Genomic DNA, 13,607 nt, shown 5'->3' on the forward strand with positions numbered 1-13,607 from the left:
ATAGATATGGTGGGTAATCAGATTAAATTCATGAAATTTTCCTCTTTCTCTATCACATAGACAGTTGGTACTGGTACAATGGTTTACAAGTTCTTTTAATATAAGTAGCTAATATTCTGCAAACTCAGGAAGGGTGAAAACTGTAGTTATACTTGTTTGCGACATCTTCAAACTCTAGTTTTAACTGTGTTTCTTTCAACTCTTAAGATCAGATTACCTTGGCCTTTTGGATCTGTGGTTTAACTGTTACTCTAATACTAGGATTAATGGTTAAAACGTGGTAGAAGAATGGTAAAGTCCTATAATTTAATGACCAAAACAACTTCTTCTCTGTAAGCTTTATTTACATAACATACTACTTTCTCAGTACTTGGCAGCAATCTGTTAGCATTAGGTTATTGATCCACATAATCTTTGTAAGATGTATACATGGAGAAATAAACCCAAAGATAAAATACCTTATTCAGTAAATTAGGTAAACACTGTTTTGTGCAGCTGAAATATTTTAACTTTTAAACCTTAGTAACCAACTTGTGGATTTATTAAAAATTATCTCTGAAAGTATTTTAAAATAAAAATTTCGCTGCCTAATAAACAGACGTAGCTTACTCCAGATGGCCATAGGATCCACTTTATCTGCCTTTGGTGGTAACTATTTTTTGATTTCTATTTTTAGAAGAAAGAGTATTTAGTACTTAGTGTCTGAATTTACCCTAGATTTGTGATATAATAGAAGAAAACTAGAAACTGAATTGAAAAATAAATTTAAGTTTTTTAATGGAACTTTAAAAATAAAAATGTATTCTTATAGATAACATTGATATTTATATAATATTGGCACAAAGTTACGGTTGGACTTTTTTAAAAAGGGCTCAGTATCCTATACATGAGGCCACTTTACTTAGAAATGCTAATTAATTTAAGGGGTTAGACTTTTAAAATGGAAAGATGCAGTTATTGTTCGTAAGTAACCGAGAACCAGGAGTCTCCAATGAATATCCATTTCTGGATTTTAGATTATTTGTTACCAGGTTAGTATTATTGTACACATTTATTTAGCACTTGGATTGCTCTGTGGTGACTTTGCATACACTACATGAATTACTGAAAACTGAGAACTAGATTTAAGATTTTGTGATGGAATGATCTGGAATGGTCAAGCTTTTGTTAGGCAAAATAAACTGTGGAAGAGGGATTGTCATCAGTTTGGAAATTTCATTTATGTCATCTCTCACTGTGTCTCAGAAGTATAGTGTCATGCCTTAAGTATCATTTTTAGTGAGAGGTTCTACAACACTGATTAGTGGCCATTTTGTTAAAAATGCTCAAGTTTTATCTCCAGTTTCAAAATAATTATTGATAATAATTATTGAAAACAACAGCAAGGATTTATTGAACTCTTACAGTGTACTAGGGTACTGCTAAGTTACACATATGTATAAATACTTAAGTTTTATATAAGAATATGTAAAAACATAAAATACATATTTTTTTCTCATGATTTCTAAATTGTGACTGATAGATAAGGCTCATCTTTGGAGTTTGTTAAAAAATACAAACTCCAGGGCCACAGCCCTGTAAGTATGGAGTGGGGCCTAAGATGATATGTTTCTAATAAGTTTCCAAGGTGATTGTGAACAGCCAGGTGTGAAAAGCACTCATTTGATTTTATCTCACAGGGTTTATATAATTTTAATTTCAATTTTATAGATAAAGAAATTGAGACATAGCAAGACCCACAAGTGTCAGAGCTGGAATCTGAACCAAGGACTGGCAGTAAAGCTTTACTCTTCTTACTGCTTATGCTATTCTTCTTCTTCTTCTCCTACCCCCCCCCCCCCCAAAGCTGGTGTCTCTGGTGCTTTAGATAATTCAGTAAATATCTCTGCCATTTCAAAAGCATTCTATAGGCTAATTTATTTTCCTACTTCGGTTGTTGAATAGTTTGACTACTAAAATGAGCAGTAATACCACACTGTTTCACATAAGACAAAAAGGAAAAGTCATGGATATATACAAGGGCATATTCAAGTGTTTTCCATTAAAACATTTTTTAGCACATTTTAGAATAAAGTTTGTTAGCACGATTGGGTTGTAGGTAAGGATTCCTGTGCTTCTGAGTTGATACTCAAGACTTTTACGAGGAATAGGAGTAGTAAGTGAGGGAGACATACGTTCGAAGTCTTAAGGTCTTGATTTCTGTATTTCACTCCATATTCATGTCCCCATGTTCAAAGCTGAATTCCAAGGCTAGTTAAGAAAAGATCATATATTCTTGTGGATTTCTGAAACATTTTTCCTCCAATTCTTCAAACACTTAGTGACGTGAAATTTTTCATTCCTTTTCTTGGGGAAACTTTTCTTTAAAGCTTTGGCTAAAGGCTGAAGGCTGGTTTGTGAATGAACTGGTCTGTTGTATGACATTAGTCTCATTGGGGTAACATCTTATTGACAAGTCATGCCTACAATAAGAACTGTACTTGAAGAGAATTTATAGTGAATCTCACAGAGCAAGCTGAAGTTATGTATACTGTGATCATTCATTGGTCTAATCTCAGTCTTTTTTCTCATTGGCATCCTGGAGGACACGAGATACCCATATACATCTTCTTACTAAGCTAGTTCTGACAGCTAAATTGTGGGATTCTTTATTTCTAAGACACCAAGTTAGAATTTCTTCTAGTCTTGTATTTTATTGTGAAGAAATGATCTGGGGATCTACATGATATAAAATCTGGTCTTATGGTTCTTAGTAACCAGTAAAAAAATATTAATTCTCAAATCTAGCATAGTTAGAGTCATGGAGAAAGTCATTTTGCTGTTTTTATTTTTATTTGAAGCCTTGTTTCTTTCTTTATAACCTGTAACTACTATGTTTCTAATATATGTTTCTAACTATTATGTTTCTGACACTGTCTTCCCCATCACTCTGGATGAAAGCCTGGGAGACAACTACTACCTCTTTAGGCCCTGTCATTTACCAAGTCCCATTCATTCATTTTTTTTGTCCTTCTTGATTAGGAGACTAATGTCATCCTTCTTGTAGTTCAGGACATTATTACATCTGAGGCTGAGATTATTTCTGTGATCTCATAGCTGGTCTTCTTTCTCTCCATCTATATTATCGCTGTAAAATAGCATTTTACATGTCTGATTATATTCCTTCTGTTTTTAAAACTATTTGAGGGCTTTCAGTGATCCATGGCAAAGAATACAAAGTTGAGAGTATGACATAGGAGCCTTCTGTACTTCCATGCATTTACTTTTTTTATTCTTTCCTCTCACTACACCCTAAGCCGTCCATTATATGCATCTAGAATGGTATTAGTAATGTACTGCCCTTGAAATAATTGAGAAAATAGTGCTGCAGTCAGTTTCCGTCTCGTGTGATTCAGGTGAATAACCCCAATTGAGAGAGGCTTTAGTCATTTGTGTACATGTTCCAGTCTCCCACTTGATTGTAAGCCCCTTGAAGACCAGCTGTGTGTTGTAATCATACTGGATTCACCCGGTGTTTGTGTGTAGAACCGTTCGGTAAGTGATGAATTGCTGAATTTGACTTTGTTGCGTTTAGAGTTATACTGAGATGATAATTGTAGCACGCCCAGGGATTCATTTAATAAAAAACTTGATGGCTTAGTTTTAAGATAAATCTTGAGGCCATATTTCTTTAGGGTAAAATAAGTTGAAGTATTCAGGCTTTTGTAAGACGATGCCAGTATTCAGTTCTTTCTGGAATCACAAGCTTGAAGCATCTTTTAAATTTGCATCCCCTAGGTCCTTTTCTTTTATCTGTGCTGAAACTGGCTTTCCACGTGTAGGAATTTGCTCTTTTAACCCACAGTGAGTAAACTGAACACAAACTGGTTTTTCTAGTGCCAGTGAGTCAAGAATATGAGGGAATGGATGCATCGACTCTGATTAAGAAGTCTTACCGTGGTTAGAGTTAATGTGGTTTCAATAAAAGTGTTTGCATCGCTCTCAAAACCATATGAGAGCTGAAGTTTCCTGTTAATAAATTAGATCTATATTTGTGCTGATGAAAAACACTTGATAAGAAAGTGGATTTTAGAGCCTAGAAATTACCTACCTTTAAAAAGGTATGAAATCAACTTCCTGTTCATTTTTAAAGGCTATATAAGTAGCACTATAGTATTGCAACTGTAATGCTTGCTTAAAGACATCAGTCTCTTCAGTGATTTACATCATGACATTTTGTCTAGATTTTGGTCTGATAAAGAGTAAAGGTTTTCAGATGTTTGGGATACTGATTGGGGTATACAAAATAATACTGCTGACCTTAATATTAAAGTAAATAACAGGTTGTCCTTTCATGCTATGTCAGATTACGGTCCACCGAGAAACCGAGCCATCTGTGAAAATGCTGTGTAGGATTTCCTGTTGAACATGGGTCTGTGTATGGTACCCATTTAAAATTAATAAGATACCGAAAGGGTAGCGTAGCATCATTCAGCCAAGTCAGTTTAGGAAAGGGTACTGCTTACTTATTGGCGGAGGATGCAGGAGAAATTTACTAAAATTAAATGAGTATTAATATGCTAATATTAAGTTATACTTGCAAAATGAGTATCATATCAAGAGAAGCACATCTTGAAATAGGTTGACTCACTTTCTCTTTCCTTTAAATTTTTTTCTTTTTAAGAATTAATTCCAAACACTTGCCTGTTAAAATAAGACAAATTATACAGAAGGAAGTGTGCAAAAGAAAGGAGATAGAGCCATTTGTTCTTCCTTTTTTTTCTTCCCTTTATCACTTTCCTGAGATAATCAATTTTAACAGGTTGGAATGTATCCTTTGACACTTTTTTCTGATCTCATTTGTTTGAATATATGCTTTTTTCCCCTTTTATAAACTATAGAATGTTATTTCACAATTGGTTTCTTTTAATTTAACAGTATACTGTGGATAGCTTTTCAGCTCAATTCTTTTCAATTTCATTCTGATTAAATGATGCATTCTTAAGTGAAATTTACTGTAGCTTTAATGTATGCTCATGAAATATCAAAACTTGATGTTTTATTAGGCTAGAGTTGGTGTTAGTTAGGTTTCTGCTAAGACCTGGAACCCACATTTCACGAATATTTTTAACTGTCTTATTTTAGCATGTTTAAAGTATGGTGATATAATGCTCTTGTCTTGGCATTGGGCTTTTTTTTTTTTTTTTTTTTTTTTTGTAGATGCCAAAGAAATAGTCCAGGGCTACTACAAAAGTCTGTTTCACCTTTATGTGTGATTATTTTTGTTACAACTTCTATTACAAGTTTATGTATACTTCTAAACTGATTTTGGGGAGAAGTGTCATAAATTATTTGTAGACTTGCAGCTTTACTAAAAAAATTACTCTTAGGCGTGTGAGCTGTTTTACTTAACAAATGCATGAACGGGCTCACTTGGAGATATGCTGAAATTCCATATCCAAAAGCAAAAAGGAAGGAAAGGGGAGAAGGAAAAAAAAATTAAAAGCTTTATCCAAAGCCTAAAACAAGTTTAGCTATATATTAAAGTTAATAATGAAAGCACTAATTTAAAGATGACTTCCACTGAATTTTTAAAACTTTGAGTTCAGTTTTCCTTTGGACTGTAGAGGGAGGGTCCCACCTTCCAGTTTTCAAATAGGGCTGATGCATTTGGACCAGAGTACATAATTTCTCCTTTCTCTTGTCGAGTGAGGTGGAAGATAGGAAGAAGTGACTTTGCTTTTCTCTTAATTTTTTATTTCCTGGACCTCATTGTAGATCTCTTCTTCCTTCATTCCTAGCTACTTCATCATTGTAAAATCTTCTGTCAATTGAGATAATAAAATGAAAAAGCCCATTTGTTAGTGAAAGCTGTTTGTATCACATAGGCTAGCAGGTGTTCCAGTTTGTTTTGTTTTAGCTTAACCACTCACCTAATGCTTGGGTGCCTGCTGTGTGCCAGGCATCATGCTGATGTATAGTGATAAGCAGCAGAGGGACAGTCCTTGCTGGCTGTTTTGAAGCCCATAGTTCATATGTAGATAAAAAATGGGTTAGTGGTTGGTTGGTCATTTGACTTTGCAGCTTAGAGATGAAAGGTAAAGAAAGAGGGGAGTTGCTTCAACAATTTTGGTCAAAGGAGGAGGAGAGGAGAAATGCCTGACTCCAGTTTGGAGTGACTGGGAGCCACATGTGAGGTGCCTACCTAATGTTAAGTGTTCACGATATGTTAGCTGTTACTGCCGATAGAGTAACAACTTCAAAATTGTACTCAAAAGGTATATTTATGGAAGCCATTGTAGATATATATATTTATATGTTGAGACTTTGAAATTAGTTCAATAAAAGATTGCATTTTGAGTACTCTGTCAAGGATTGCACCAAGCACTTTATACCGATTAAACTTTCAACACCCCATGATATAGGTTCTGTTTTATTAAGTCCATTTTGTAGATAAGAAAATAAAGGCACAGATACGCGAAGTGTCTTGGCCTAGGATCAGTCTGCTGAGTGGTAAAGTCTGGGCATTTAGACCCAGGGATGATTATTCACTGAAGTAATTTTAATAGAATGGTTTATTTTAGTAAATATTATTGGGAGGGGAGGCGTAAAAAACTACTTTAAAGTAGGATAAGGAGGGATCAGAGTATGTAAATTACATCGCAGAAAGTTTTTATTGTAATATATAACCTTGTTGATAACCATCTCACTACATCACAATTTATATAATGTATGGCATAATCCTTTTCCTTTTTTTCAGCCTTACATGCAGAATACAAATGCTAAAATAAATAAAAATAAAATTTCTTCTATCCTCGATAATAAACCTGATGCTTCTAAGCAGTGGCCAGAAGAATGCATATCCCTCACATCTTGTTCAGACTTTTAAACCCCATTGCTAGCTACCCTGAGAAGCAGCAGCCTTCTTCTTAAGCAACTTATTCAGAATCCTATTTCATCCACCTTGGTCTGTCTTTGCTTTGCTTTCAGGAGTTAGAGGAGAGAAACAGTAGGAAGTAGGAGTTGGTATATCACAATGGAACTTGGAAGATCTAATTGGATAGAGTGATGGCTGTGCATTTGGCAGTATCAATATTATTGAATTTGTTAATGTATAATGTCTTGCTTTCCCTAGCTCAGAAGCATTTGTTCTGATACACACACTATATTATTTCTTTATAGATTCTATTTCAGTCTGCCTGGCAATAGTCTTTTTTTAAAATTAGCAATTGTGAAATTTCTTAGAGCATGAGATAATTAGATGACTAAGATGAGGCAAATTCAGAATTTGTCAGTTTTCAAATACTTTGGGTGAGTGTGGGGTGGTCCTTAATTCTTCTTGATAGTCCAAAGCTATTTAGTGAGTTAACAAAAAATATGTACATATATATAAATCTTAGTATGGTTTAAATACTAAATAAGGGAAAATTAATAATATATGTCATATATGTTTGTTTATAGCATATAAATGAACTAAAATCCGTATTTCCTGTTCTGTACATCTAACTGCCTACTGAATATCGGCACTTGGATGTCTCCAAGCATGTAACAACCTGTGGTAATGATCTCTCTGAGCCTGGTTCTCAGTTAAATAGAATGAGTACAGCATTTGGTGGCACAAGTCAGAAATTTAGGATGTAACCCAGTACCATTTTTCCACCTAATCTGTCTCCCTCAAGTACTTACCTCATTTTTCAGTGATCCTCTCCTTGGGAAAGTCCTCTTATTTATCATGCCAGTGGAAGTCCAGTTTCACCTTACAGGTACCTGCTCAAGGGACTGAATTCCTTTTTTTACTGCTCTTATTTTATCATCGTGCATTCAGTTAGCATGGGGTCTTTGATACATCTTCTTTCCCCCACCCGGGGTAGTCAGTGCCTGGCACAACTAGGCGTTCAGGAAAGATTTGATGAGGGAATGGAGAAGTCCTCTTCATTCTTTTCTGATGTTTGGCAGTATAGTTAAATTTCTTTACCCCTTAAGGAATAAGCAGCAAGTCTCTTTCTCATCCGGCAGCCTAACTTCTTGACATTAATGTGCTGATTTGGTTTTCACTGTTATCTCCAGTTACAGTGCATGATACTCAAGTTTCATTTTCCATGTTGTGAATTGATGGTTTTATTTGGTTACTTTTTATCCATGTATTTCAGTGATTTAATTTTTTTGAATTCTGTTTTGACCCTTTTGTTTTGTAACATACTTTACACATTGAGGCCTGTTCTTGGTGTCTCTTGTTTAGCTTGATCATTCTCTGACTTAATCTGATGTTCATTTATTGAGAAGTATATTGAGCAAAAATACACATTTTGGTAAGATGCATGGATAGCACCTCCTTGAATAGTGTGATTATAGTGGCAGGTTTATCTCCAAAGTACCTGTAATGAAAACAAAACCTGAGAGATACTAGGGCTTGGGAAGCTGAAGTCTGGTTATTCATTTGGCATGTATTTCTTTCAAGGGATGAATTTTACTCTGGAGTACTGATAAGATGTTTTGATAGTAGGATTAGCTAAGCCTTTTAGATGAATTCTAAATAATCCTGAATCATTATCAGAGGAGAAAATCAAGAAGGAAGCAAAACTAGTCCAGCTACTGGTACAGATAAATGAGTTGTCAAATCTTTTTTTGTCAGTGCTATTCTCTGTATAAATATTGTAGAAATATTGGAAAGGGCCGATAAATACTCAGTTATTGGAGAGATTTGAAGCCTCCTTTTACACTGGTGACCATATTTCTTTTACTTTTAAATTTAGGCCCTTAACTATTTTAGGATGACTGGGAAAATGAAAATCTTGTTCTCTATCAGTATCTGAGTGTCCTCAGACTGAAAAATATGTGTGGATACTTGTTCCCAGGGCCATCACTGCTTGACTTCTTCACTCTCACTGTGGCTAAGTCAGCAGTGGGCCTGGCCTGTCATATGTTCTACTTAATTCTCACTTATTCTTCCCCTGTCTTATTTTCTTCCCCTAGTATATTGTTTCTGTTGCACGCACAGACACTAGAAACATTTTTATAATATGATTCTACTCTCTTCCATGAAAAGGGAATGAAGCAGTTCAAGAAAGAGGAGGTTTTAGAGATTCTTAACAAAACTGCCAGTGTGGGCTGAGGAACTTAGTCTAGTTACGTAAAAATTTTTTTTCTGTGCTGCTTCTAGTCTTTGTTAAAGGCAATACTGCCCTCTGGTGTCCAGAAGCCAATTCCACCCCATATTTTCTCAGTTTGCTTTGCTCCTCCTGTTTAGACTCTAGAACTTCTTAGAAAAACAAGTAATGATTATTTAAGAAGTCGGTGTAGTTTATTTGCTAGCTTGAAGTTCATTGGATCAGGTAATTTGGGGTCATACTAGAGTCATCTACACAATAACATCCCTAATCTGAAAGGTAATATCCAAGTTTTTTGTTTGTTTGATATTACTTTCCTCTGTTTATAAGGAAAGTGTTCTCAGTTCTTATTTTAAAAATATGATACATTGGATCATTGCCAACTTTTGAAAAGCTAAATCATTATTCTCCCTCCTTCACTTTTGTAACTGATGTGTCATTTTTCATTTCATTCTGGATATAAATCGTAATTTCTTTTGCCTGTGTTTTTTCTTCACAAGCACGCCTTTCATATAATGATAGAGGTAAGATGCATTGATGTTTGTTTTATGGTTGTGGAACTTTTTGTGGATGCATATTAAACATTTTGTTCTTAGATTTTTGTTGTTGTTGCTTTATTGTGCATCCTTTATGTTATAATTTTTTTTTACCACTTTTAGTATTGAAAACATGATTGATTTGCTACATATTATAACAGTTTTTGGTTTTCAAAGAATTGTTAACAGAATTTATACTTATCTGAGTTGGAATGTAGAAACAGCGATTTTAGTTGATTAGATGTTAACACTTAATGGCTAGTATGTCACTAGCTTAAATGTCAGCATATGCTCATTTTTACCAGGAGCTGACTCTCTGGTGAAACCCATTATCCTTTAATGTGAAATCTGTATTTTCAGATAGTTTCTTTCATCTTTAGCCTCCTTAGCAAATGGGCTAGTTAGAGAAGTTTAAGTTGATCTTTTGCTCTCTAGAGATCGAAGGCTCTATTTTAGATTAGAATTCACCCTTCTCATTTGAGAACTCAGAAGAAATGAAATGATCACAGACTGCATAGCAGCTCTTGACTTCTGCTAATTTATTCTGGTCTTGATTATATTAATTCTGTTGGGTAGTGGTGTTGGGATGGGGGCATGGTTTTCAGCAATTGCCATTTGTTATTTCTCAACGTGATGTCTTCTGATGCCATAGTTTTCACATACAGATGGGTAAACGAGATGTAATCAGAACCATGTTCTACTTCATCTCTTCTTAACTGTGCAGAATAGCTTGGGGATTGCAAGACAACTGGAGACTTAGGAAAAGTTTTCAGGAATTCCATGGTCCTTACCATTGATCCCCCAAAGCTGATTTTCTGTGTAGCAGGGTAAAGTCATGTTTTATGATAATATCAGAATGTTGCTGTCATTATGAAGTCCAAGTTCAAATTTGTCTCCCCAGGGGTTGATACATTTTCAAGGTGTAACTCTTTGACCTAGAATCAAGTACAGTTGACCCTCGAACAATGCAGGACTTAGGGGTGCTGAGGGTGTGCACAGTCAAACCTATGTATAAACTTTTACTCCCCCAGAACAAAACTACTAAGTTTTGTGAGTACTAACACAAATGCTTGATTAGCATGTATTTTATATGTTATATGTATAACATAGCATATACTCTTAAAGTAAGCTAGAGAAAAGAAAATGTTGAAATCCTAATGAAGAGAAGATACGTTTACAGTACTGTATTGTATTTATTTAAAAAAATGCACATAGAAGTGGACTTCTCAAGTTTAAACCCATACTGTTCAAGGGTAAACTGCATTGACTTTTGTGGGTAAATTATTATGATGATGCTCATAAACTGCAAATAATTTCCAATATTCTCAGGTGATAAGTAAAAGCCAGATATTAGAGATGTAGTTAAAGCTTCCTATAAATTTTAATGAAGAGCTGAAAAGTATGACATAGAACATTCTAGTAATTTTTCATTAAAAAAGCAAAAAGGTATCTTAATTGGCATTATGTATTTTATATACTGAGTTATTATCTATATTTTAGTTACTCATTTTTGAGGCTTACCTTTTAAGTATTATAGAATATTATTTAAAAACACATACCATTTCTAAAAGCTTTGATATTCTATAGGAATGTGCCTTTGTAGTCCTTTCCTTCACCCTTTAAAAATTCACCAGTATTCTTCATAACTGTAAACTTTTTATTTGTAAGGAATTTTGGTAACAGTCTGTTTTCAGGCTGTTGTGATAGAAGGTTGAATAATGGTAATACCATTAGGATAGTGATCTAAGATTTTTTTTACTGATGATAGCTTAGAAACTTGCCAAAGACTTGGAAACTTATGGGAACCTTGAAGTTTATTTGTGCATTTGAAAAGTATTCAGAGATCTTTTTCGTCTAAATATAGACAGTGAAAGTTATTGTATGTTTCCTAAATTAAGGTTAGTATTGTATTAACATTATATTTTGGACTGCTGACATAGTCTTAATTTGAGATGTGGATTAAGTCCTCTGAATCCTGTATTATAGACTGAATCCTCTCTGTGTGGTTGGTACACTTTAGAGCAGAGAATGGGTAATGTTGTATGCTACTGAAGGATCTTATCAATTTATATAAAAGTCATTAAAAATCTTAATGCTTAAGAGCCATTTTATTTTTTACCTGGTTATTTTGCCTCTTCAGCTTTCAGCTTTTATCTGCATACTTTAGTTTTTGGTAAGTTTGCTTTGAAAGCTTGACGTTTCTGACTTCGTTCTAAAGAAGGGGGGAATCCTTGATTTTTAACTTCGTAGTTATTCAGATATTTCAGATTGAACTTCTCCTGTCAGCATAGTTATTTTATGCAGTTATCTAATAATTCTTGGACTTTGTGCATGACTTCCTTTGCCTCCACAAGGCTGGTTTTCTACCTTTCTCCCTCCCATTTCCACATCCCCAGCAGCAGCATACTCCTGTCACTAGCGTCTCTTACCAGGCATAAGTGACCAGTCAAGCAATGAGGTAGGGTGGGTTTAATTGTGATAAAACCTCTCCAGAATTCTTGTGTCCCTTCCCACTGAGGATCATAACTTTAGGGGCCACACTTCTCTCAGATTTGTATCTGATTTTCTGGACTCATCACTCTTTTAAACGAAAACACTCTTTAGCTCCACTATGACCTTTCATCTTTTGAATGTGTGAAGGAAAAGCAACTTTTGTAGATACTTTAAAAATAAATATCCAAGGTTGAAATGAGTCACAAGAAGTTTTCTAGTTTTAAAATATTTTATTTTAAAATAGGAATTCTCCAGCCATTTTATAAAGATTGCCTGCAAAAAAATTGCACCTTTGTCCTCTTTAATATTGTGCAGTGTTTCTGTTTTTGAGGGTCTTTCTAAAGCAGACGTCAGCTTTTTCAAATCTTGAATGACACCAGTGGGCTGAATAATGTGTGAACAGAGCACCAACAGTTTTGGGGCAGTAGGAGAGGGGATTTTTTTTTGTAAGAGGGGATACAAGGGAGAGAGATGTGTTGATGCAGGGATGACATACCATTTCCAAGCAACTTAGATGTCGCGGTCTCTATTACTGTTGCCACAGAATTTTGGTTCTTCGTTATACTCTTGTAGCCCTTCAAACACTTTCTCTGGAGGCTTTTCAGAAGGCTTCTTGCATCTTGTTTTAGTTGCAGATATTGAACTCTGATACAATGCTTCCAATGAGGGGTTGCCATTCTGCTCTGTAGAGGAAGGATGCCCTTGTGTTTTATAAATGTTGTACGCCTATTTATATACTATATTTGCTCCATTTTCAAGATTAACTATAGCAGTACACTTCTTTTTCATTTATCTACTACGATGACCACTCATTTTCTGGATTATAATTTGTACTTTTTTTGCCAATCAGACTAATAATTTTTATCTCAGGTCAGTTTTGGGATGTAATTATAAGCAAAGTGATTGTTAATAGGTAGAAAAATGAGAATGAAAGGAACAGTTTGACTGTTAACATATTTATTTCATGTGCTTTGTATTTGATAGACTTCTTATCTGCAGTGTGTTTGAGAATGACTATGTGCATTTCTGAGATTACTGAAGAAAAGATTTAAAGATAAATAGTCATTGTTTCAGAAAGTAGTGGATTTTGAGGAGTGTTTTCCTTTGAGACATAGCCATAATTTGCTGTTGCCGACACTTTTTAAAGTCTTCATCTTCTAATGAAGTACCAACTGGATGAAACCATTGAAATACTGTTAGTAATATCCTAAAGGTCACAGAAAATTTTAGTCCAGACAATTAGTGAGACTGACTCAAAATGATTTGAGGTCATTTTTCCTGCTGTAATATAAAAACTCCCAATTCAAGTGACTCGCTTTAGGATCACTATAAATGATTAGTAATGCTCGAGAACTCAATTTTGGCAAGATTGAAGTTAGTGTCATTTGTATGTGTTTCCTGTTTCTGTCAGTTGATGCCTTAGTATACTTACAATTTCTTCTCATATTTAGCATTGATCTGTATCATGTGCCGCTTTCTAACTACTGTTACT

General features: G+C 34.6%; 1 protein-coding gene across 2 annotated transcripts in view; it reads left to right on the top strand.

Annotated features, from left to right (window-relative positions):
• ACVR2A (activin A receptor type 2A) overlaps window positions 1–13,607 on the top strand; it is an 85,072-nt gene that overhangs the window by 55,212 nt on the left and 16,253 nt on the right. The window contains exon 5 of one of the 2 annotated variants that reach the window (XM_077861641.1): window positions 9,587–9,610. The exons of the other annotated variant lie outside the window; for it this stretch is intronic. Within the exon in view, the coding sequence (XP_077717767.1) occupies window positions 9,587–9,610 (24 nt within the window). The remainder of the gene's footprint in view (window positions 1–9,586; window positions 9,611–13,607) is intronic. 2 annotated transcript variants of the gene reach the window in all.

The sequence above is a fragment of the Canis aureus genome, chromosome 20 (assembly GCF_053574225.1).
Source record: "Canis aureus isolate CA01 chromosome 20, VMU_Caureus_v.1.0, whole genome shotgun sequence".
Lineage (NCBI taxonomy): Eukaryota > Metazoa > Chordata > Mammalia > Carnivora > Canidae > Canis > Canis aureus.